Source organism: Penicillium manginii, assembly GCF_028828005.1.
Source record: "Penicillium manginii strain IBT 31320 chromosome Unknown utg000006l:1.0-4164085.0:1.0-4166146.0, whole genome shotgun sequence".
Lineage (NCBI taxonomy): Eukaryota > Fungi > Ascomycota > Eurotiomycetes > Eurotiales > Aspergillaceae > Penicillium > Penicillium manginii.
The window spans coordinates 3809197-3833611 of NW_026643107.1; the positions used below are offsets into that span (position 1 = coordinate 3809197).

A 24415-nucleotide genomic window follows, 5' to 3' on the forward strand; every position below is an offset into this window, starting at 1 on the left:
CTGGGGTCAAATCGAATTTCTCTTCGTAGCCCGCAGACAGGTGGATCCCTTCAAAAGACCCCGTCTCCGCTAGTTCATCGGGCGCAGTCCGTCCTTTCCTTTCTGCTCTCTGGCGATATACTTTCTCAGTACTCCGTACTCCGTAGCAGCCTCGTGCAGTATACTTCGCCCGATGGAAGGCAGCGCGATGCTATTTTTGTGACCGATAATGTGCTGCCTGGCGCTTAAGTTGGGCAGAGGTGAGATATCACTGGCTGCCAACTGCCCGGGGGGCTCAGCGGTTGCTGTCGATCACAGGTCGGGAAAAGCCCCGGCATTCCGCGGGGGGTAGGTAAGCAGGAGCAAATCAAAAAGGAATGAGCTGGGAATGATAGACAATGGGAATAAGCTCATGCGCGGGAGGTAGATTGGGTGTGATGTCGGGTGTGTCAGAGGGTCAACACAAGACAAGATGCGGTGAATCGGAAGTGGCCCCACCGAGTCAGCGGAGTCCTACCTTAGGTACCATCCTAGGTTGTCAAGTACACACAATCGTGATTAGTAGTTGTAGTACTAAGAGTACTCTTATTTATTGGATTGATGATTAACGAGCATTCCATCTATTACTATTTCGACTATTTATATATTACCTATATGGATCGCCATTAATAATACCAGCCGTCCGTACTTCTTCGTACCTGACTATAGAGAGCACGTGATGTGCAGCCTTGCCTTGGGTTGAACTCGAGTATCTCTCAACTTGAGTTGATACAGGAAACTACCAAGGCAGTGACCATTCTACTGTTAATATATTGTTACTTCACTAGATCAGACCAGAGATTGAAATCTATTTGTGCAATTTCGTATGTGGGTATCATTAACAGCAAAGTATTATCGGGCAGCTGATCTCCCCCTTCAAGGACTCTCCTGGTCCTCCGCATGCAATCCGTTGGTGGCTTTCTTGACCGGCGACGTTTCCAGCACCCAGTTTCCATCTTCTTCATGAGCCACGCCACCATCCACAGCTGCTCGGCGTATCTTCTCACTAGCTGGTTCCAGGTCCCCTGTATGGTGATCCCAAACCCACCCTTCCTTGAGCCACAGCCACGTCAGATATGCCCGGAGCTCCTTATCCTGCGGCAGCACAGACTTCCACTCGGGCACAAACCCGAAGGTCGTTGCCCCAGTCCCTTGCCAGTCGGTAGCCACCTTGCGCAACTCATCCCGGCAGAAGATGCGCCAACTGTCCAGGGAATAGGCCCCAACGCCGGGCAAGTGGGCAACCTCCCATGCAACTCGCATATCTTCATCATCAATACATTCGTCACGTCCAACATCTCGCCCATCCAGTTTCCGAGGATAGTGTAGCTCGCGATATCGCTTCCCCTTGGTAGGTGGATGCGCTTGCCACGTTCGGGCAAGATCAATGCATTTTCGGGCACGTTGATTTTGGAAACCAAGGCACCGGATCATAGATACAAGTTCGGATGGCGATGCATTCGCCATGGCGTCAATCGTAGGGTATTTCTCAAAGACTTGGAACAAGACAGGCAATGCCACTCCCCTCGGGTGCGGTTGAGAAAGATAGTCGCGATGAGGAGCTTGAAGGGCTCATGGGCAAGTTGTTCTTGTACAAGGCCAAAATATGGGGCATCAATTGGTGGAAAGGGTAGACATGACTCTGACTCTGTTGGGAGAGTCGGGAAGTAGGGTGAGACTTTGGGTATCTTGGGGCGAGTGGACTTCGATTTGGGAGTGGCAGGCGGAAGTAGAAAAGAATTGGTTTCGGGTTGTAGCAGTGAACAATTGTTTTTCGTCGGAGTCTTGGGTGATAATATCGGGTCAGGGGGTGAGAAATTCAAGTTTGTGCAGGTTGCCACGTCGACGAGTGGTTGTGTATTAAATCCATCGTCATCTGTATCGCTTTCTAAATCGCTCAATGAAGAATCAGAAGACAAAAAGTCAAGTGGCAGATTCAACTCTGCCAAGATTTCCCGAGTCGAGTTCGGGAGCGTCTGTTCATGCATTTCGGGTCTTGTAGCCTGCTGGGAATATCGTTTTGGTTTCGGTTGGAAATATTTTGACTTCGCCTCATCGCTCGGGGTCATTGGCGGCGAATCATTGGGAATCAAAAATCCATCTCTCCTATCTCCCATTGTGTGGGATCGGGCGATAGGACTGCAAACGGAGATTTGTGAGCACTGCTCGGTTGCAAAATTTGTGATTGATCGTAAGATGGCAGAATCTGTCGCTTGGGGGTATGGGGACGCGATGCAGACACCTCCGCAGGCTCCGCAGGCTCCGCCACATGGGTGTGGTGGTGGTCGTGGCTTTCCATGTCGGTATCCACATTTGCATTGGTCTGCTGTTGCTCGGACTTTCTTCGTTTCCGAGCCTTCTCTTTTTTCTTGTCCCTTTTTCGCTTCAAATCGGTAGACAGCGCAGAAGAAACCAAGCTTCGGCGACGGATCATCTTCTTCGAGGACCGATGGGTCAGCATGCTGTGGCTAGTTCCAGGCACATCAATCGCCTGTTGAATCTGCGATGCTCGTTTCTCTCGTTTGTTCTGTTTCCTCCTTTCCTTTTTGGACATCGCGACCGGTTGGTCATTCGTAATTTGGGACTCGAGCTGCGGAGGCGGTATTTTTCGAGCAATTCCAGCTGCAGCGCTTAATGCATGGGTCTTGTTTTGGGGCGATACTGCAGACTGCGCGACATGCCTCTTCTCGCTAGACTTGCTCTTCCGAGATTTTGAAGCTTCTTCAACACCATGAACATTGCCCGCAGCAGAATCACCAACAGTGGGGGCATCATCATCAATATGGGCATCATCGACTGTGTGAATATCGGCAACAGAAGGCATATCATCAACAGAAGACCTATCATCGCATTCGAGGGTCTTATCAAGAGTGGAAGCATTGTCAACAATTGAAACATCCTCAACAGCAGTGGCAACATCAACAATAGGAGTATCATCAAGTGTAGGATCATCGGCCACTGAAGAAGGATCAGCAACTAAAGAGGCATCATCAACAATAGGCGTATCATCAACTACAGGAGCATCAGCAACAGAAGAAGCATCAGCAGCTGAAGGCCTACCATCACCTTGAAGAGTCTTATCAAGAGTGGAAGCACTGTCAACGAAGGGTACATCGTCAACAGGAGCGGCATCAGCGACAGGAAGGCCATGGGCAGAAGTAGGAGCATCTTCAACAGGAGGAACATGTACAACGGTAGAAGCAGCTTCGTCAGCGGAGGAATCGTCGAAAGTAAGATCGATAAAAGTCGGAGCATCGTCGACAGTAGAAGCAACCTTGACAATATCGGCCTTTTTGAAAGTAACAGCTTTTTTAAATTCCGGGGTCTGTGAGGAAGATATTTCAGAACAGTTCGAGACAGATGCGCTCGGCAATGGTAAATTCTCAACCGCGCGGTCTCGAGCAACTCCGATATCAGGAGAGGCGACCTGGGTCTTGGCCCTCTTGGCCCTGGGATGTTCAGAACTAAGCCGAGATCTCTTGCGAGAGGGTCTATCAGTTTTCGCCTTAGATACACTATTTGCCATCTGCTCATCGCAAACGGTAGGATCTGGCTCTGACGGGCCGGCATCACGGCCAACCGGCGTTGAGAAGTAATTCTTGTGCACATAGCGAACCAAACGGTTTGTAAGCGACTTGGAAAGTCCGAACGAAGTAGCCGTAGTGCGTACATCATTCACGTATCTTCGCCAGGCAGATCGCTTCAAAGGATACGAGGATTTCAAGAGTGGGTGTGTCCCGATGTATTTGATCAAGTCGTGTCGCTTTAATACTTCCAATGAAGAGAATAGGGCGTCTTCCTCCTGCAGATCACTGTCTTGCTGGTTGCTTGGTTCCGCATGGTCGTACAAAGGTCGCCGCTTATTCTTCGTTTTCGGTACTTTGGGGTGTCTCGCGCGATCCTGGTTCTCTTGGCCATCACTCGACTCGCTGCGAGAGGAGGCTGTCACAGCAGTGGCAGGGGAAACATGCTTCTCATTATGGCTCTCGGCGGGCATGTAAACTCTTGTGATGTGCCGGCTCGCAGTCGGTCGTTTGCGAAGTCGAGTTTTATTCACGTCGAGAGGGCTAGCTCGTGCGGAAGGTGAATGCTGGGCGAGACTCGTGCTTGGGGAGGAGAGAATGATTGGCGAAAGGTCATGGGACTCTGAACCTGTGTAGACAGGCCAGTCCTTTTCCTTGAACTCTTCCATAATCGACTTGTCGGAAAGGATTCGGTTGATTGTGTGATTGACCGCTGCTTCGAACGGGCGGTAGTTCTCGATGTCAACGGTGGGTGTCGGGACGACGACGGAGACATTGCCTTTGCCCGAAGCGACCACCATTCTGCGGTTCAAGTTTCATGTAGAAGCAAGCATGTAGTGGGAGAGGCATGTGGGTGTATGTGTCGAAGTGAGAGCTGGGGTCGGTTCAAGGTTGACTACTCAGCGCACATTTGTTAGTCAAATCGTCATGTGAAAAAGAGCCCCCGCCTTTTTTATACTCGGATTCAAATGATTGGGGCAAATAACACGTACAGAAGGTCTGGAAACGCCAAAGCCTTTCCGGTGGGATGCACGGCGCGAGATGTTGCTTGGTTGCGTCACGGGGAAAGAGGTCACTGGTAGGACGTGGTGTGTTTGTGGGAAGTAAGGATGTTGGCGAATGGAGGGAGTGATGAAGGAGAGAGGATGAGCAAACACCAGTACTTCAAATTCAATACTGCGGCCAAAACGACCCAGCCAGCTGGAGTGAATGCAATGAGTGAATGAATGGAATGGAATGAACCTGTTCTAAATTGAAGCGCGCCGATTTGGTTGGGCCATTTTGGACGTTGATAAGCGATAAGAGCTTATCGATCAGCCTTATCGGGGCTATCCTAGGGTAATCTTGCCCAGGGTAACCTTAATGGTCCATGGGTATCCCATCTGGGGAACTATGAAAAGTAAACAAATGCGAGGAATTATCACTAGGGTTTACTAGAGTGGGAAAAAGGTCAATGATATGGGTAAAGTGGTATAATTCATGTGGGCATCATCTATCACTAGTAGGAGTATTCACTAATATTTATATATTCCCCAGGGCTGCACTGAGCATCAAAGGATATGTTCACGTAAACTTGACATCTACCTAGGTGCCAGTAACTCGGAACTTGAACCTTGAAATGGCTATATGTGCACATCACAGAGAGCTAATATACGGGCAGAGAAACCCGCTCCGTCTTATGGCACGGAGTAACCAGCCGAGGAAAGCTGTCGAGGCTCTCCGGCGGCATCGAATGTGCCATTGGGTAAGACCCGGATGGCCTGTGCTGTGCTCTGTCCAGGAGCCACCCATGAGACATTATGACCAAGACTTTTCATAAAAGCAACAGTTGAGTTGTCGTAAGCATACTCAAATGTGACCTGGTTGGGCACCAGCTGATCATGTAGACGTGGCTTGGCGAGCGCCTCAGCAGCTGATAGCCCTTGGTCGATGACATGAATGATGTTCTGGACAGTGGCGGTGATAATTCGGCTGCCACCAGCGCTGCCAGTAACTAGCACAAGTGATCCATCCTTCTTTGTCACGATGGCAGGTGTGATAGAAGAGAGGGGCCGCTTGCCCGGTCGGATATAGTTCGCCTCGGATGGGATGTACCCAAAAGAATTTGAAGACCCGGGAATTGAGAAATCTGGGTGAAAGAGTAAGATAAGGATTTGCAAATTTATGAGACCTCATAATAATGTACCGTTCATCTCATTGTTCATAATGATACCAGTCTCGGGGACAAGTACCTGGCTTCCGAACAGAGTGTTGATAGTAGTAATGACTGAGATTGCCATGCCAGTATGGTCTGCTGTTGCGATGTGGGAAGTTCCTGGTCTGATAGATGATTAGTTCATGAAGCGTTCGACTTAAAACCTTTAGAGCTCCCACATACGTATCTAAACTTTCTAGACCCGACGGATCATATGCGGAAACGTTCAGGGTATGTGTATCCGAAATTTTAGAACGAATATCGGCAATCGTTGACTTTTTCAACATATCGCGTTCATACTCTGCCATACCCTTTACGAATGAAGGGTCACCAAGCTCGGTTCTCTATACCAAATGTCAGCACCTATGTTCATTCAGAGAGAATACACAAACAAAAGTACCTCGCCATATCCAAAGCGAATGGCCTCGTCCAAACGGTGAGTGCTTAGGTTCAATGCCTTCTCATCGGCAAAAAGCCCACGGTATGTGTCCAAAATCTTGAGAATGCTCAATGCAACAGATCCACTTGAGGGTGTGGTGGTACTAGTCACAGTATAACCACGATAGTCAATCTGGGACGTATTGCGAATTTCAATCGAATAATTTTTCAAGTCTTCAAGTGTCATGGTACCATTTGATGCCTGTAACGCTTTGATGGTATTCTCCGCAATTGCACCTGAGTAGAATGCAGCAGCTCCACCCTCCGCAATGGCTTCCAGTGTATCAGCGTAACGCTTGCGGGTGATGATGTCTCCCAAGCCCAGACGGGTCCCGTTTGGGGCAAAATCGAGGGCCCAATTGGGGTCTTTAGACAAGAAATCTTCCCCAGTACCGACTGCAGAATCCATATATTTGACCAAATCAGGAGTCACAGGGAACCCATCCCGTGCGGTATGAATCGCAGGCTTCACTAATGTTGACCAAGGCAGAGAGCCATATTTCTTATGCAGATGCTCTAGAGCCCGAACCTCGCCGGGAACACCGCTGGGTTGCATGTTAGATAGAGCCTCCTATTTGAATTGTATTCAATTTGCGCACCTTGCAAGTCCACCGTAAAGAGATGCATCTGTATTGTTGTTGTACATATCCTGGAAGGCCGCCGCTGGGGCTGTCTCACGGAAGTCGATAAATTCATCAGTGCCGTTGGGTGATCGGACGAGCATGAAACCGCCCCCGCCGATTCCACTATGATACATTCCTACAATTCAGATTAGAAATGTCGCCATCTTGATTCAAAATGAGAACGATTTACCGATTACTCCGACGCAAAATTCAGTCGCAATGAGCTAATCTCTTTGTTAGCATTCGGAAACCCTTTAAATCGCACATTTCGAAGGGAGACTAACAGCATCGGCAGCATTGCCGCCCAACTCCAGAATCTTGGTACCATGTCCTGAGCAAATCGAGCTCTCACTTGCAACGGCCCCCCGTTTTCCGGGCGCAAAATTTTGATCTGAGGAACGCGGGGCAAACTCCAATGGCGTCGTTAACGCTCCCGGCAAGTGAATGACGAGAATTATCAAAGACAGAATGACCAATAGGCCCAACCTCGCGGGTTTGAACATGTTTATGGTTGTTTTCCACCGGGTTTTCGACGACTCGGAAAAGGAGTTAGGATGGGTGATGAAGGGAGAGGATTCTAGTAGGGGCTATCGATGGTGTCATATATTAGTTTATTAGTTCCTCTCCGAAGATGTAAGAGGGGGCTGAAGAAAGTGGGTTTAGATTGGAGAAAATATTCGCTCATTAGGGAAAGGATGGACCTGCATTCTTCTCCGCATATTGAAGGGTGCGTCGCATCCCTTGCTGCATGGCAGCACGTTAGAAGCTAGAACGAAACAAGCCGCTAGCACGGTGACCCCTGGATAGTAAATTATCTTGGTCCGACTCACGCAATATCCGAGAGTCTCTGGGTCATGGTCAAAATGAGCAATCCGATCTCCATAGCGATATCAAGGCACAATAGCCCTTATCTAAGAGCCAAAGCACCGCCATTTTTGAGTTCCTGGCGGGTGACTTGTAGAGTTCCCAAGGGTTGGGAAGTCGGATTGAACCCCGCTGATAAGCACTGCCCGAGGTAAACTTTCGCCCGAAGCAAATTATTAATGTCAAACACCGAGATTTGGAGTCGCGTGGCATCTGTTTCGTCATTCGATTATAACGTGACATCGTTCCTTTGTCTTGACTGTTGGCTTCTTTGGATCTGGGACGCGGTACTACGTTAGTGTCGGTCATCCAAGCCAATCGGCCCGAGTGCCTTGACAGCAGCCGTGCCTCGTGGTTTTGGTTGCGGGGATCGGCTGACTTGGCCGATAAAAGCTTGGATATTCCGCTCGCGGAGACTAATAACCTATCTGGATAATCGAGCTGGAATGATGGAAGCCAGAAAACTACCCGTAGCGCCTGTGCGGACGAAAGAACTTGAAACGAAGGGCTACTTGGAAAACACCCATGGAATGGTTATTCGGAAACTCGGCACCAGATCCGAGAAGACAAGAAAATGAATAAATAAATCAGAATCAACTGACAAATAAAGGAATGATGAAAATAGCCTATAACTTGCTAGGGAGGCTTCCAGGAGTCTCAACATCACGGTATAGCGCCCTCGTGTTGAGAAGCCCAATATGAGCCTCGGATAAACTAGTGATACCACATAGCTGCATTGCGGTCTCAAGCTCGTCTTTCAACACTAAAAGTTCAGCGGTTAGTCTGGGCTTGAAGACTTGAACAAAGTAAAAATGCGCAGGTGGTCGCTTAAACTCACACTGCATAATGTATCGAACTCCCTCCTCCCCATACATCAAGGCATAGAAAAAGGGCCGACCGAGACAAACACCCTTCGCTCCAAGGCAAATAGCTTTCAAGACATCCGAACCTCTTCGTACGCCCCCGTCTATGATTACCTCCATTTCTTCTAAAATAAAGGGGTAATGCAGTCGAATTTCGGCAAGAGTGAGTATCGTAGGTTGTGCTGTGTCGGCAGCTCGCCCGCCGTGATTAGAGATGTAGATCCCCTTGCAACCAATTTTCCACGCTTGCATGGCATCTTCTGCACACTGAATTCCTTTTATGAATATTGGGATGCCCGTTCTTTCCTTAAGGCACTTGATATTGCTCCAGCAAAGATTAGGGTCAATCGAGACTCCAGCAGACCGAGCTTGTCCGCCTTGTTTTTCGGTTGCTGTTGTTACCTTGGGCCCAGAAGCCAACTTTTGTTTTGCTATTCGTTTTTCGTATCGTTCGTTTGCTTCTCTTTTGCTGAAGACTGGTAGATCCGCAGTGATCATGATTGCTTTCGGTCGAATTTTGCAAAGTGTGTCGATCATCTTCTCCAGGGCAGCTTCATTGGGACTCACGTAAAGCTGGAAGTAGAATGGATGATCCGCGGGCAGTGCTTCAATGATCTCTTCAGTGGAAAAAGAGGATAAAGTAGGGATTATGATGGTGCTTCCGCTTGCTGCAAGCCCTTTGGCAAGAGCCATCTCAGCGTCTGGATGAGCAAGCATCATGAGAGATGCGGGTGCATTAAAGATCGGGGTATCATATACATCGTCTAGAATTTTGGTTCTAGTGCTGACATCCCGAACAGCTCTAGCAACTCGAGGGCGAAGGAGTATCTTGCGATAGTATTCGGAATTGTCGAGTTTTGTGAAGCTATCGTTTGAAGCGCCCGAAAAGTATGCCCAGGACCTTTCATTGAGGCATTTCTCTGCTACCACTTCGAGATCATTGAGGTTGATTATTTCATCCAGATCTGGGAGATCCTTTTCCAATCTGGGATTCCTCGTATTTTCTGTTGGCAGCTTGTCGTCGACGCATTTGGCTTCCAATACCCCGATCTTTTGGCTTGCCTCAAAGTTCTTTTCTGCAAGTTTGAGGCTATGAACACTGTTGTAGGGCCCACTTGCATCGCCACCGGAATACTCTTGAATGATATCTGGACCGCCTGGGTGAAGTTCAGCAAAGCCAGTAATATCCCACACTGTGCCATTTATTGCCATCCAGGTGTCGGTGTCTTTGACATGCTGACTGAGCTCTTCGAGCGTGATCTTTCGTTCCGCCATATCTGTATGGGGAACAAATAATAGCAAGTATTGATAGATGAATTCGTAGAGGAAAGATGACAAATTAGTTTACTATCAAGGGATTTTCAAGACTGGTTCATAAACAGACATGCTGTAATAGCCTTCCTTTTCATCTCTTTCTTCCATTGTGTTGATAACCCATAATTTCTTAATCTTACCAAGTTCGGCCAATAGGCGCATTGAGGTGGGGAATTCTGCGACAAAAGGCTTCTGCGGGGTTAGGAATTGTCTTTGGAAGGCGTCTCAGCACTGGTTGATGACTGTTTCTAGTCTAATAGGAAGGCAATTCCGGGGAGGATGCGTCACGCATATCGGCTAATCATCTTCCTCACAGTGATCTAACGTAGGTACATATCAATGGAGCAAGTTGCATTGCTGTAATGAACAACCAAACAAAACGTAGTAGTTACGCCCAGAATGAAAGCCATATAAAAAGACCTTGGAGTAGGTCCATCCGATCCTTAGCCATCCTCATTCCTTTTCCATTGCGACCAATGTTCTTCACGAGTAGCTCATTCAGCGCTCTGATGACAACTCTCCATCTTTCTGTTTCTATCCAATGTTGGAGGATTAGCAATTGGCAAACGAAACTTTTAGTATCTCTACGTGGACGAGAATGATCTTTCATCAGTTCTTCGTTTCGTAGGTGACATGCTGTTTGGCACTAAATGTCGTCCAAATCGTGAGATAAGATAAAGCACTGCTGAATTTAAGAGCTGGGTATATTTGCTTTGCCATGGGCAGAGCGAGCATCACAATTCATTTCGTTGATTCGTTGACAATAACTGTACTATTTGAAGTTCAGGTTCGGGACTCTCCCCGCGTTGGCGATAACATCCATCACTTCCCCGCACCAGCTAAGGTTAAACCTCCAGGAAGGCCATTCCGGATAGCGCTACGTCAACCCCGCTCACCAAGATGTATAGTCTGCTCGAATATACAGCAGCTTCTACTGTTCAGAGAAAGCCCAGCATCCTCTGAAATTGAATAAATAAAATGAAGAACGAGCGAAATACGAAAACAAAACCCCTCAATCGCCGGGCGCATGCTCTTGGGGCATGCAAAACATGCCGGAAACGACACGTCAGATGCGACCAAACGCGACCAATTTGCAAAGCCTGCATTGGTGCAGGCCTCGGTTGCGAAGGACTCGTGTCGGAAATCCATTGGGTTGGCACATCATCTACGGATGCAGATGGAACAACATTTGGATCAAGTTCAGGCCCGAATGTTCGCCGGCATCTATATACAGGTTTGTGAATCTTTAAAGCTCGATCGAATGGCATCAATGTCGAAAGTCTTACTGATCGAATGTCGGGAAAATAGAAAAGGAAAGAGAGACAATGAGCTCCGCCCTTGTGGATCAACTCTCGTCGTTCCCCGTCGACCACTGTCTAATGGAAATCGATAATACCTCCCGAGACCTTGACGACCAAACCAATCGGGGAATTTCGATCGGACCTTTTGGCGTCCTGAACCTGACAAAGCATATTGCGGCACCCGATCAAGAAACACGCAAAGAGTTTCATGAAGCAGCAGGTTTAGAGCTCGAAAACACAAAGAGCGTGTCTGATCTCACTGATGTTCCTTTCCCGGGGTTATCAACTGCCGAGGAAATGCTCGGAAACTTAGACACATACCTTCAATGGGCCGATATTTTCAATCTAGATCCTCCACCGGTTGGCTGGACGCTCACGTCGCCCATATCGGGATTTGAAGAACACGGCACAATTGTCACTCCACAAAGCAGCACAGACCTTCCTCTTCTTGAACCTCAGCTTGATGGCCTCGACACAGAATTGACACAGAATGACTTGGAAGGTCTGGATATACTCGGGGAGGGACCACTTCTCTTGAGGCATTTTAATGAAAATGTCGTTACCCGAATAATCTGGCTCCCTATGACTCAAAAGTCACCATGGCATATTCTTAACATCCCTCACGCCATGGTCACGCTAGACCAAATCACTTATATGGGGCATGCCACTATAAAACATGCCAGCCTAGCAAATTTGTACGGTATACTTGCATGCGCAGCCTTCCACCTGTCTGCGAACCCCAACCTCATTCCAGATAGGCCTGACCAATACTGGACCCGATTATCAGCAGCCGCCTATGAAGAAGGAAAGGCTCATGTAAATAACTCACTCGAACTTGAGCTCGAGGGTTCCCAAAAGGCAAAATATAAAGAGCAACTCATGGCAATGATAAGTTTGACCACATTTACGGTAAGTGTTCCGACCAATCCTAGTTTTGTAACATCAACTGACATTCCACGTAAGATAATTTCAAACCATCAGAGAGAATGCAGATGTCATATGGTTAATATGGAATACTTAATTCGATTGCGGGGCCTTGTGAAGCCTCGCGTCTCACGTCGAGCGAGACTCCTACACTATATGTATACCTGGATCCGCATCTTGACTGAGAGTACTCTAGTATTGCACCAAGAGATCGCCCACACAGCACCTATTAAAGCTCTTTGGTCTCGTCGTTTAGACATGGAAGAGCTGACCAGACTGAATCAACGACGGGCTGCTGTGCCGAAATTTGAGCAGAACCGGGGCGTCGATGACTTCCTTCGCGTTTGTGAAACAGAATCAGATAATGATCTCAACATTGACGATCCAAAGGATGATCAAGCAGGTCTTGGTGACATCCACCTTGTGGATTCACGAAATCATCCAGAAGAACTGCATACTATGGTAAACGGAGTGTCCGAGACATGGCTAGGCCTCCTATCGCAGACCACTCGCCTAGCGAACGTGTTGGACCAAATTAATTCTGGAAGCTGTATAGTGTCTCCAAAGCGTCAAATCGCGCTGCAAAGACGATCTCTGTGTCTTGAAAACATGATTTGCGTTTTCACTCAGCGAGAACTGCCACCTTCGGGCGGGGACCCGAAAGCTCACATGTTGAGGGCTCTAAATTACGCGCTAGTGATTTTCTTTTATAGGAGAGTGCGGACAGTCAATCCTTGCATTCTTCAAGGCTACGTGAAGAGCATCGTTTCTGAGTTGAGGAGCTGGGATACTGAATTAGAAAAACAATCCTTGTTTGGGCCCGGTACTGCATGGCCTGCATTTGTGGCGGGTTGTGAGGCAATCTCTAGCGAGGACCGCCACGCCATTCTGTTTTGGCTCAGAAAAGCAAATAATCAAAGTGGCTTTTCGTCATATTCGTCCGCAGCGGGGATCATGGAGGAGGTGTGGAAAATCAGAGATAGCTACTGTGGAACTGGGAACTCACCGGGGTCGCAGCCATCACCTGCTGCATTTAGTTGGACAGATTACTCGAAGCAAAATCTCCAATGGCTATTGCTATTTTGAATTCAATCTCATGACTGGCGGAGCTCGAGCTTGAATGCGTCTATTTACTTTTGTCAATAAGGAGACTTTTGACTGTATGCTTTCACGCTCGAGTGCTGCTTATTTTGAGTTACTACTAGATATAACATTTCAAATAATTTTAAGAGAACCGGCAAGATAAATCTACTACCTACTAGGTAGCTACTGGCAGAGATGAAACGATACCCAGGTGTAAGGATGAGGTAAAATTCAATGTGTGTCTATTCTTAATCTGATTTATTCCGCTATTCTCAGCAGAACTTAAACACTCTTGACTTGGGCATTGCGCAGCAACTGCTGAAGCTCAGCAATGTACTGTTGCTTAAGAGGAGCAACTGGCTTCCGGTAACCTCCGGTCTTTTGACCTCTCAACTCAACTCCGGCCCGCACGCCGGATGAATAGTTGTGGGCCTCAAGGAACTTGCAAATGGGCCAAGCGCGAGCCCAAATCTCGCGACCCTTGCGAATATCATTGTTCACAACGATTGCATTCCACATTTCGACGGCAAGCTCAGGAATGAAGTTGGCAGCACCCCAAATAATCGCCTCGTTACCGGCAGCCATACCGTAGAAGGTAAGAGTATCCCAACCGTTCATAGCCGAGATCTTGTCACCGTGTCCAAAGACAAGTTCAGTGAAGTCGGGCGCATTGCCAGAAGTGTCTTTGAACGACTCGACACCGACCTCCGACAGACCAGCAATTTGCTCAGGCGAGAGTGTCAAACCACTAATAGAGGGGATGTTGTAGTAGACAATAGGGAGCTTAGAAGCCTGGTGAATCTCGAGGAGGAATTCCTGGAGTTGCTCATAGCTAAGAGGATCGTAGTAGGGTGGGACAACCATGACGGCGTCAACCCCAATCTGTGCCGCATGCACAGCGAGTTCAATCGCCTCGTCGGTCTTGGTGCTGCCGACTCCAATCATGACCGATCCTCGTCCAGCAGTATACTTCAGAGAGAGCTCAGCCAGCTGCTTTCGCTCGGCAGTTGTCAGAGTGGTAAACTCTCCAGTGCTACCACCAGGGACAATTCCGTGGATGCCGGCATCGAAAAGGTTGTCGATGTGCGTCTTGAGGCGAGCCTCATCGATCTTGCTACCATCATCCGTCAGAGGAGTGATCAATGCAGCGAGGACACCCTGGAACTTGGAAGGCATGGTTATAGTAGATCCGGGATTATGATTCTGTAAAATGAAGATTGAGAAGATGAGAAGATGGGAAGCTTTGTAGATACTGTTCGAGTGTGATGGACAAATCTGGTGCAACTTGAGGTCTTTATGAAGTATTTGCGGATTTGCCAACCCCCATCTTGCCTCCTCGATATAATCGCCTCATTATCGCATGGCTCCGAAGAATCTCCAAAACTCCTGATCTTCGTGATGAGCTCTCCTGCAGGTCAGAGGCGTTGGTAACGATTTAGGCAAGCAACAAGCCTTCTAAACACTGCGTGGACCCATCCCCCCGCAGAATATCCCCACTTTCATACGGAAAAGGAAGGTAACTAATACCTACAGACAGTAATTATAGGAAAGAAACTTGTCTCTTTGCTTGGATTCTCCTTGTCCGTTTCAGGAACATGAGAAAATAATTGAATAATTGCCCGATGGAGGGGTAGAAAGGCGTTTAGCTCACGTCAATGTCCCCGTCGGACCGCCCTGCCTTTTCAAAACGTATCCCACTTGGATCAGATAAACCTGTAAACTATGTGCAAAAGGGAGAAGGCCTTTCCGAAACATATCATCGGATTTTATTGTATATCAGACAGTATCCCCGGTCAGCTTTCAGGTTTCTCCGTGTTTGAATAACAATCTGAATTCTGTTTGTTAAATTCAGCACTTGCTCAAACCATGTCGGACCTTTTCTTGGACATCACCACGCCAAATGGCCATAAATACCGACAGCCGACCGGAATTTTCATCAACAATGAGTTTTGTAAGGGATCAAAGGGAGAGACCATCTCATCTCTAGACCCTGCGTAAGTCAACTCCTGTCCCAGAATGCGATCAGATGCCTTATGGAAATTTATCTAACATCTTTTTACCGATTTTAGTACGGAGAAGGAAATTGCTTCAGTGCACGCAGCGAGCGCTGAAGATGTTGATCGAGCTGTTCGAGCAGCCCGAGCAGCATTCAAAGCACCTACCTGGAAGAAGTTGTCAGCGACTGATCGAGGTAGACTGCTCGTGCGCCTTTCGGAGTTGATCGAAGAAAAGAAAGAACTGTTTGCCAGTATCGACGCGTGGGACAATGGTGAGTACTGAAAAATCAACAAGCTCTCCGATCAATAATGCTTAATTTTTCCATCTTATAGGGAAAACTTATGAGCTTGCTATGGAAGACGACCTCCCTGATTCGATTGGTACATTCCGATACTTTGGTGGCTGGGCCGACAAGAGCTTCGGTCAAACTATTGAGACATCCCCTGAAAAATTCGCCTATACTCTTCGTCAACCTTACGGCGTGATTGGCCAAATTATTCCGTGGAATTTCCCTCTGGCAATGGCTGCTTGGAAGCTTGGACCAGCCTTGGCTTGTGGAAACACTGTGGTTATCAAGGCGGCTGAGCAAACACCTCTGAGTATCCTGGTTCTCGCTACACTCATAAAGGAGGCTGGCTTCCCTCCAGGTGTTGTCAATATCATCAATGGCTATGGCCAGGAGGCAGGCGCTGCTCTCACTCAGCATCCATTGGTGGACAAGCTGGCCTTTACAGGATCAACCACCACGGGGGGCTCAAATTATGAAGGCCGCTGCTCCAGCTTTGAAGGAGGTCATCCTCGAAACCGGTGGAAAGTCGCCCCTGATTGTTTTCGACGACGCAGACCTGGACCAGGCTGTTAAATGGTCGCACATTGGAATTATGGCCAACCAGGGGCAGATCTGCACTGCAACTTCGAGAATTTTCGTTCAACGCACCATTTATGACAAGTTCCTCGCTCTTTTCAAAGAACGCGTCCGGACAGCTTCTGTTGTTGGCAGTCAGTGGGAACCGTCCACTTTCCAAGGTCCGCAGGTTACTCGTGCTCAATACGACCGCGTGCTGCACTATATTGGCCTTGGAAAATCAGAGGGGGCAACCATTGAAACTGGTGGGGAAGCTTACCCAACACCAGATGGTAAAGGCTTTTTCGTGCAGCCAACTACATTCTCCAATGTTAAGCCGTCGATGAAGATCTACCGTGACGAAATCTTCGGTCCGGTTGGCTGCCTTCTGCCGTTTGATACGGAAGAAGATGCAATTGAATATGCCAATGATACTCTGTACGGCTTGGGGGCCGCTGTGTTTACCCAGAATCTGCGACGTGGACACCGGGTCGCTGCTGAAATTGAAGCAGGAACCGTTTGGTTGAACAGCAGCCAAGACAGTGATCACCGTGTTCCGTTTGGTGGCTATAAGTCCAGTGGTGTGGGCCGAGAGCTGGGTCCCGCAGGGTTGGAGGCTTATACCCAGATCAAGGCTGTCCATGTTAATATGGGGAATGATCTTTGAATCGTACTATAGACAATTAGATAAGCGGTTTCCAAATTATACAACTCTCAATGGATCCCAAGTTCATTCTAGATAGTAGGAAAGAAATTCTTGCCTGTAATATATCAAAAGACTGGGATACGAACCCTCTCTCTCTCCGACCCGACCCCCGAGAGCTAGTGGTGACGGAAGAAGCTCGCCATTTCACCATTTTCATTTTCGAGAGTTCAATAGCGGTTCCATTCCCAGCGGACTCCGAGTTTGTGAGTGCGGTAGCGATGGTAGATATGACGAGTAGTTATGCAGTGCAATGGCTATCCATCGCGTCGTCATCCGTCGATTGCATAAGAATGGAAAATTTGCACTGAAGTTGGGCCTGGCCCAAGGGTCTGACTTGAAGAAGGGCGATGTTATGTCTGAGTGGAAAAGGTCTCATCCTGTCGAAGCTAACACCCGGCTCAAGTGTATAAGGGTGAAATTCTATGTGAATCCTCGGAGTGTCAACGCCAACGAAAAATCTGCCAATCCATGTGGTAACATGATATGAGGTAGTTCAATTATTCACGAGGGGCCCCGTGGTCTATTCATCGATCTCCGCCGCCTTTTTTATCCAAGCTATGTCATCCGCCCAGATAGCCGGTATCTCCTCCAACGGGTCCAATGTGGCTAGGACTAATTGCCGACCCCAATCACGGACATACCAGCGATTACACAGTAAGCGCATAGCCAAACTCCAGTGCAGAAAAAGAATCTTTGCCAACCAGTTGCCTTCTTGTAGCAATGAAAGAAACTGGTCGGTGATGAAAAGAGGCCACGCGATAGGTCCACCTTGCGCACCGATCTTTGGCCAAGGCCCGATCGCATAATGTAATAGTTCCCATGTGGCCTTGTAGACTGCTTGATGTGGTCTTTGCTCCGAATCTATTTTGACTTTCAACCGCTCTATGGACGCCATCAAATCCCTATTCTTCGATTAATATCGTCTATAATTTTGATTGCTGGTTAGAAATGCGACATACTTGTGTAAATTGAACAGTTTTTCACCGATCTCAGGCGTCGAATTATTACTAATTTCAGGGTCAGTAAGAAGCCCCAGACAAATAGAAATATCAGAACTTACTTATTTGGCTGCCATAGAGCCTCTACAGCGTCCGGGATGCAAAGCCAGCCATCGAGTGATCCATCTGCTCCAACTTCGTTGAACCGGTTAAAAAGCATGGAGGCGCCATTGAGCAACGTGCGAACTTCGATGACTGGCGAGAATGGATCCGCGGGTGTGTTTTCAGCAGATATTGAATGGAAACCGGTCGCAAAAATTATAATAAAGACGGAGGATACAAAGGCAGGCTCATATTGTTGCAAAGTGATCTCCGGTAGAATCTTGCCGAGGCCAGCACAAGCTTGGCTCTGATAACGCACGGCGGCGTCTAACCATTTGAGACGATTATCGGCTTCCAGCGAGGCCAAGTGCAACGCAGACAAAGCGAGGATGGTGTCCAATAAGAATGGAAATTCCGTTGCCATTTGTGGGATAGAAATTGACAAATGATGAGCCGAAAGCCCGTCTTGGGACAATGTTCGGTAGGTAGACGTCATGTAGTGATGCATAAGTTTCATCTCTAGCATGCGCGTGGGCATTGGAAGATCACCAGGAGCCCGACCTCCGGCCTCGGAGTCATCCCGTTCCAAAGGAGATCCTTGAGAGCTTTCATGATCACCCTGCGAGGGCGGATAGCTGCACTCTAGTCCTCGTCTCTTGCACAGTGTGCACTTGGGAAGATCTTCATCGCACTATGAATTGAGTCAGATGGATGAAACACTTGGACTGGAACAGTATTTCCCAAAAGTAGCAGAAGGGAAGATGTATCGATTGACAGTCCGAGCTGCACAGTCACGGTCCTTGCTCGTCCAAGACTATGTGGAAGCTTTACCCACCTTGACGTGTCTCCTTTTACATTCCAAGCAGCCCTTGCGGGACTTTGTGTGCGTGCGTCGCGACGGCATTGACTAGCAAGTTCGGGCACAGACACCATGAGGTGTTGAGCGAAGCAATTCAACTGGAAAACAGCTCGATCAGACCATTGCGGTCAACTAGCCTGGCCCTGGAGTTGATGACCTCGGTTTCTTGAAGATCCGCACATGACGCGCCCGCAAATGCGTGGGATTACGTAAGGCATTATGGACCCTCTTATTATTCTTAGCTGTCGATCATCCAGCCTAACCTGAAATAGCCCTGGAGGTTGACCTCGGGAGACCACTTGAGCAAATCAACTCAGGAGTCGGATATATATTCCTATTTTCAAACGTTGGAATTTCCGAATAATGTGGAGCAATCCGAAGCCAAATGAATTCCGACGCCCGCTCCAGGGCTGCCCACCTGGGCAGATGGCGGGCGACTGGCATGATCTGAGGTCGGAATACATCTAAACTGCCCAGGTGCCCAGGTGACCTGCAGGTGTTCAAGTTGGGAATCTTTGGAAATAATGAGTTTCGGGGATTCTAAAAATTCAAGCTCGCTGTGGATTCAAAACTACCCGACACGCCTTTTTTTCTTGATTGTAGAAGCACAACGTTGTCTCTAGATCAATGCAAAGTTTGAACTTGAACTTGTCAAAACATGCCCGAAATGGCCCCACACGATTTCAGAAACGAGAGATCGAGTTCGATAGTTAATTCTTTGACTTTGATTTTCCTTCGGCTTCGCTAACAAATCATCATGATTTCCCCATCAGATCCCCGCAAGTTGCTTCAGAGTGGAGGGCGTGGGGCCTGTCCGGTGGGAAAGCGTGGAGAAGCCAAATAATCACTCCGCAAGGCGTGAAGGAGGGGACTCGAAACTGATCTCTCCCTCGAAGAATCTACCAAGTGATAGAAAATTTGCTTTCTATACTACTCAGTCTGCTAGAACTGAAGAATGGCACTTGCCAAGATGGTTAAGTAATATTCACTACTACCCATCACATAATTTTTGAAGTCCAGCTCCTACACAGTCTCCTTTGCTGTCCTGCTCTATTCATTTTGATACACGACTTTCTCCTCTATATTCGTTTACCACCAGGGCCTACACCACTACCATTTCTTGGAAACAAATTAATTATCCTGACTACTTCAGGCGGAGAGGGTGAACTGGTTGGAAGCCACAGCTAGATAACTTCTTCCTTAGGTTCTTCATGCTACCACCATCTCCACACTCTGCGAGTATCCACCATCCTGTGCCTGCGCCAGTAATCTTTACATGACGGACAATAGTGTAGCGACCTTTTTGAAGTTTGGATTAAACCTCTACCATCGACGTAAATTTCGTACAGTGAGATAGGTCTTTGATCGGCGCACGCGCAACAGAGCCCCGTAAAAGCCAGCTGGCATCCTGTTGATGTTTTATGCTCACAGGAGTCATGCCTGGATTCGAATTTTTCACCAGAATTGGTAATGAGGCTAGTAATTATATGGAGCACTCGGGCCATTCGACCAGGTTTCTCATTCTCCTTTTCCAAATTTGCCGCTGTGACAGCAGAGGATGCTGGGAGTGCTTCCCCAACTGCCATTCTGGAAGCACCTTCTATAGCCTCAGGAAGTCTCTCTGATGGCATCTCTTCCAGAGCCACGTCTGACGTCGCAAAGTCAATGGAGCAATCCTCACTCTCGTTCTCTGTAAAGAGAGTTTGCAGGGTGTCGAGAATAAAACTACGGTGTTGGGCAAAGATTTCGGGAGTGATACCAGTGCTTTGCAATTCTTTTCGTAGCTGTCTCCAGCCTACTCTCTCGTCGACCGTGAGCGAGCCAGTCGAATCGCTTGACATGGCTGCGGATTCACGTTTCCCGCTGCGGATATCGCTGATAATTATCTTCAACATTCTTTCAACGTTTTCAATGGACGAACTGGTAGAGTGCCAGTAAATATCTGAGCACATTGGGATTGGAGTTGAAGGTCATACCGTGAAATGCTAGAATTTAACGCATTTAGCATTTGGATGTATAATGTAAGCTTGGATCTTATGTCCAACAGTTCTGTTCCACCCCAGTCACTTCGTTCCCAGGCGACCTGAGTTTGAGGACTGACATTATCAAAGTGGTCCTTAAATTGCGAAAGTTCATATAGTGCATGGTGGCATTTATCGCGCGCATCGTTCAGCTCAGATAGTTTTGGATCGTCTGGTTGAAACCTTGGTGTGTATTCTTCGGTCACGTTCAGGACAGAAACGAGAAGGCCCAGCTCATTTCTGACCTGGGTGAAGAGGTCGGATGAACTGAAGAGAGATTTATAGAGAGAGTGGGCACATGTTCTGACAGTAGCGGTGTTGTCTAGACAATTTAAGCGGTTAGGACGGGCGGAGTCTGGCCAGCCACGCTCTTGAACTTGGGGCTCGTACGAATGTTGATGTCACGGTTTGCGGTAAGATTGCCAGTGAAGACAGCCCCACCCTGCGTGTTATATACTTCTGATCGCCCTTTAGCGTCCTTACATGTTAATTATTATTACTCTGCCAGGGTGAGGGTACCCTGAGGCTCTGCTAGACGTTACACGTACCCGCTGTAACTGGGAACTGCGCCTCGATCGTGCCGTGGTTATGGCCGATTTGAAGCCCGGAATTAGGGCCACCGAACGAGGTTGATGTCATCCTCAAGGCGACTAAGCGCAAGATGAGACAGTCCTGTGAGTTGAATGAGAGCCGGCCACGTTTGCATAAACTGACTATCAGGTGATTTGGCGTGAAGGGTAGTTACAGCATCTGGGGCGAAGTTCGAGATTCAGCTGAGCATGGGTCCAAAAGTAACGTGACTTTTCAGCTGGTCTTGTCGCGAGTTTTGGAGTGCAAACACGTCAAAACATACCATTAGGCCAAAAAGCGTGCACACGCTAAGGTGCGCTGGTATCATGGTATCATCTTTGTTCTGATAGGTCTAAAAAGGGCCCAGATGACCTTAGGAATTATTTTTGCCAGGGTTTGACCTATGGTGGATCAAATTGCTGCGCTCCTTTTAGGCGTATACTAGTTATAGCGCTAAATTTATGATCTAGTAATATACCTATACTACACCCATTATTTTATAAGATCCTAGGATATCGCTATCGCTATCACTATCAGGATTAATTTTAATAAATTATACATGGTAATTACTAATTTTATTACTATTGAATTCCAAATTTGGCTTTAGATTACAGTAAACACTTGGAATTAGATACCTAGACACTACTTGCTAGGTAGGATAGTAGTAGTACTTTGCTCTAGCCCGACTTTTGCGGACTTTTGAATTCAAACCAGTGTTGGAGAAGGATGGCTCGCCGCGTCAGTATGATAAGTTTGCATACACGGAAGGCTTCAACATTAGGCCGCGTCCATTTTAATGTGATATTCGCTTGAGAAGCGAGGAGCGCCGTGAAGTATTGTTAGTAGAAAAAGGAAAAGAGGAAAGTGTTTTAAATCCTTCCAGTCCATTCAAGTCCGAAGAGCATTTACCATCAAAGAGTCAAAGCGGACGACAGTGCCTATTTATTTAACTTTACTTCTGGTATTTTGCCTAATCCCTCCATCTGGTCTTGATAAGTGTAATATTTTTATTATTTCTAGTTCATTCCAAGGTTCTCATGCTGTTTTTGGTATGCTGTAGAAAATAAATACTCCCATGTACTTTCAATAAAAATTTAAAGAGGGGTGATGTCAGAATGAACAGAAAACACTACCAGCTCCAGTCTCATAAGTTGATTTGGAACTTCTTGCTTGTTCTAATGCGCTCGCCGAAGACGTAGAAAATAACCGGCAGCGGGCACAACGCAAGTGCGATAAAACCAAGCAAAGAGTTTCCCCAACCCAAGCCGAGCTTCTCATACATTTTTGGTCCCGCAAGTGGAAGTAAGCAACCGGCCAGAGAACGGAAAACAGTGTTTGCAGCCATGGCACTAGCAGCATATACTGTGAATGCGTCCACTAGATAAGTGCTGACAGTCATCTACATAAATTGAACTTTGTTAGTAAATAGAGCCGCACAATTGCTGGTGTGACTTACGAAGGAGATCAGCATTCCAACGCCCAGAAAAGAGGTTCCAATAATTGGCACAATCCAGTGAGTCTTGTAGTACGCGGTCCAGCCGTACATAAAAAGAGAAGCGGGAACGAAGAGTGAGCCAGGAATCATGGGAGGAAGTCGATATTCAGGTTTGCTGACGCCATTCTTCACTGTGAGGTATTTGAGCAAGCGATCGGACGTTGTGCCGAGAAAAACAAGTCCAAGGATAGACCCAATACCAATACCCAGGTACGATAGACCAACCGATCCTTGCGAGAAGTGGTATTGATCCTCGAAGACACTGCTGATGGTGGTGAAGAGAAGATAGAGATATCCATATATCACACCAACGTAGAGGGAGAGCAAAAAGACAATTGGCGAGAGAAAAAGCATCTTGGTAGGTCGGATAATTGAGAAAAGAAAGAGATCCTTGGGTGAGCGACCGGTGTCAAGGGCAGAACGTAAGTCCTTGTTACCAGTTTCTTTCTGCAGTCTCTTTGTTTTGCGGGCCAGGAGGGTTGGTGCGTATGATTCCTTTATGGTAAGGAGTGAGCAGACAGCGACAGCACCGCTCTACAGCCGGCGTCGTTAGTAACCATCTAGGTCAACGAATTGTATCATATGTCATGGGGACACTCACGGCCATGGCCAGAACCCAAAAGGTCCACCTCCAACCCTTCGCCTGGGCAAGATATCCGCCCGCTGTTTCCAGTCAGATACAATTAGCTTGGATGAATTTTGTGAAACATACCAACGGGACCAACAACAGGTCCAATCAGGGGCCCAATAGCCCAGGCCGCCATTGCACTACCTCTATGTTCCTGAACGAACATATCCGCGATTGACCCAGCGCCGATGGTCAAAGGGCAGCTACCCACGCAGCCGGCGAAGAAGCGAAACACAACTAGACTGCCAATGTCCGGTGCGACGGCGCAGGTAATCGTCCATATCACGTAGAAGATGTTGCAAAAGTTGTAGACCTAAATGATGGTGATGGTTGGTACTTGGATTCCAGTTCAATCGCGATTCGACTTACCCAGCGTCTCCCATACATCTCCGAGATAGGTGCGATGAGAAGAGGACCGAAGCAGTACCCGAGAAGATAGACAGAAACGACGAAAGAGCTCAGTTCCGTACTGGTGATCTCGAAATCCTTGACCAGTTGCCCAACACCCGGGGCGAACATTGATGATCCGAGAGGCCTTTTGAAGAATAGTGTCAGCTGTGTCGCTTTAAAGGCTCGAGAATTTGCACCTTACGTTAGAAAGGTGATCAGCGCGATAGAAACCGTTGCGCTTATCTTTTGTTTTGTCGTCCAATTGAGAGGATTTTCGGGGTCATTAGGTCCATCCCAGTCAACGATATTAGGATCCCGGGAATTTTCATCCTTTTCTAGGGTAGTCTCGTCCGTTCGGGGCCCTGCCTCAAGATCGGTCTTTTCATGGAATGTGTGCTTTTCGTCGTCCACTTGGTGAATTTCTGTATTGCTGGCTGTTGGCGTAGATCCATCAACAGATGGGGATTCTGAAAACAAACATTTAAGTCAGCAATTGCCATTCAAACGTCAATATCTCGTTTTCCGAAGGGTGACAAGTAACACAATCGATACACGTACTATGGTCCTCCATTGCGAGCACTTCAAATGAATAGCCTCGGCACCCTTGCTGATCTGCTCTTTAAATATATGGGATACGCGCTGCGTGGTACGATTCTTGGTGGCGATACTAGAGGAAGCGCAGGTAAGCCACAGGAACACCACGCGGTGGACAAGCTTT

The 24415-nt window shown here is 47.8% G+C and overlaps 10 protein-coding genes across 10 annotated transcripts; 2 read left to right on the top strand and 8 right to left on the bottom strand.

Moving 5' to 3' along the window:
• Positions 1-894: 894 nt before the first annotated feature.
• On the bottom strand, positions 895-1485 carry N7533_009796 (putative pre-mRNA splicing factor; the record flags this gene model as incomplete). Its single annotated transcript, XM_057106446.1, has 1 exon — positions 895-1485. The coding sequence occupies one exon, from the start codon at positions 1483-1485 to the stop codon at positions 895-897; it is 591 nt and encodes a 196-aa protein (XP_056957895.1).
• A 622-nt stretch (positions 1486-2107) lies between these two features.
• On the bottom strand, positions 2108-4342 carry N7533_009797 (uncharacterized protein; the record flags this gene model as incomplete). Its single annotated transcript, XM_057106447.1, has 2 exons — positions 2108-3030; positions 3079-4342. The coding sequence occupies 2 exons, from the start codon at positions 4340-4342 to the stop codon at positions 2108-2110; spliced, it is 2187 nt and encodes a 728-aa protein (XP_056957896.1).
• An 876-nt stretch (positions 4343-5218) lies between these two features.
• N7533_009798 (gamma-glutamyltransferase) lies at positions 5219-7300 on the bottom strand (the record flags this gene model as incomplete). The annotated part of the gene is made up of 7 exons (XM_057106448.1): positions 5219-5670; positions 5728-5861; positions 5920-6080; positions 6137-6719; positions 6774-6933; positions 6988-7021; positions 7082-7300. 7 exons carry the CDS (start codon positions 7298-7300, stop codon positions 5219-5221), a joined length of 1743 nt encoding a protein of 580 aa, XP_056957897.1.
• A 987-nt stretch (positions 7301-8287) lies between these two features.
• On the bottom strand, positions 8288-9799 carry N7533_009799 (FMN-dependent alpha-hydroxy acid dehydrogenase family protein; the record flags this gene model as incomplete). Its single annotated transcript, XM_057106449.1, has 1 exon — positions 8288-9799. One exon carries the CDS (start codon positions 9797-9799, stop codon positions 8288-8290), a length of 1512 nt encoding a protein of 503 aa, XP_056957898.1.
• Positions 9800-10816: 1017 nt separating this feature from the next.
• N7533_009800 (Zn(II)2Cys6 transcription factor) lies at positions 10817-13149 on the top strand (the record flags this gene model as incomplete). Its single annotated transcript, XM_057106450.1, has 2 exons — positions 10817-11072; positions 11147-13149. 2 exons carry the CDS (start codon positions 10817-10819, stop codon positions 13147-13149), a joined length of 2259 nt encoding a protein of 752 aa, XP_056957899.1.
• A 279-nt stretch (positions 13150-13428) lies between these two features.
• On the bottom strand, positions 13429-14322 carry N7533_009801 (dihydrodipicolinate synthase family protein; the record flags this gene model as incomplete). The annotated part of the gene is made up of 1 exon (XM_057106451.1): positions 13429-14322. One exon carries the CDS (start codon positions 14320-14322, stop codon positions 13429-13431), a length of 894 nt encoding a protein of 297 aa, XP_056957900.1.
• A 690-nt stretch (positions 14323-15012) lies between these two features.
• N7533_009802 (aldehyde dehydrogenase domain-containing protein) lies at positions 15013-16655 on the top strand (the record flags this gene model as incomplete). Its single annotated transcript, XM_057106452.1, has 4 exons — positions 15013-15140; positions 15216-15415; positions 15477-15856; positions 15879-16655. 4 exons carry the CDS (start codon positions 15013-15015, stop codon positions 16653-16655), a joined length of 1485 nt encoding a protein of 494 aa, XP_056957901.1.
• A 559-nt stretch (positions 16656-17214) lies between these two features.
• Positions 17215-18158, bottom strand: N7533_009803 (uncharacterized protein; the record flags this gene model as incomplete). The annotated part of the gene is made up of 3 exons (XM_057106453.1): positions 17215-17596; positions 17654-17701; positions 17755-18158. 3 exons carry the CDS (start codon positions 18156-18158, stop codon positions 17215-17217), a joined length of 834 nt encoding a protein of 277 aa, XP_056957902.1.
• Positions 18159-19643: 1485 nt separating this feature from the next.
• Positions 19644-21253, bottom strand: N7533_009804 (uncharacterized protein; the record flags this gene model as incomplete). Its single annotated transcript, XM_057106454.1, has 5 exons — positions 19644-19672; positions 20023-20513; positions 20570-20936; positions 21005-21073; positions 21163-21253. Coding segments are annotated over 5 exons (1020 nt in total). The 3' UTR covers positions 19644-19670.
• Positions 21254-22328: 1075 nt separating this feature from the next.
• N7533_009805 (MFS transporter) lies at positions 22329-24268 on the bottom strand (the record flags this gene model as incomplete). The annotated part of the gene is made up of 7 exons (XM_057106455.1): positions 22329-22583; positions 22641-23213; positions 23281-23342; positions 23392-23620; positions 23677-23842; positions 23900-24164; positions 24256-24268. 7 exons carry the CDS (start codon positions 24266-24268, stop codon positions 22329-22331), a joined length of 1563 nt encoding a protein of 520 aa, XP_056957904.1.
• Positions 24269-24415: the final 147 nt, after the last annotated feature.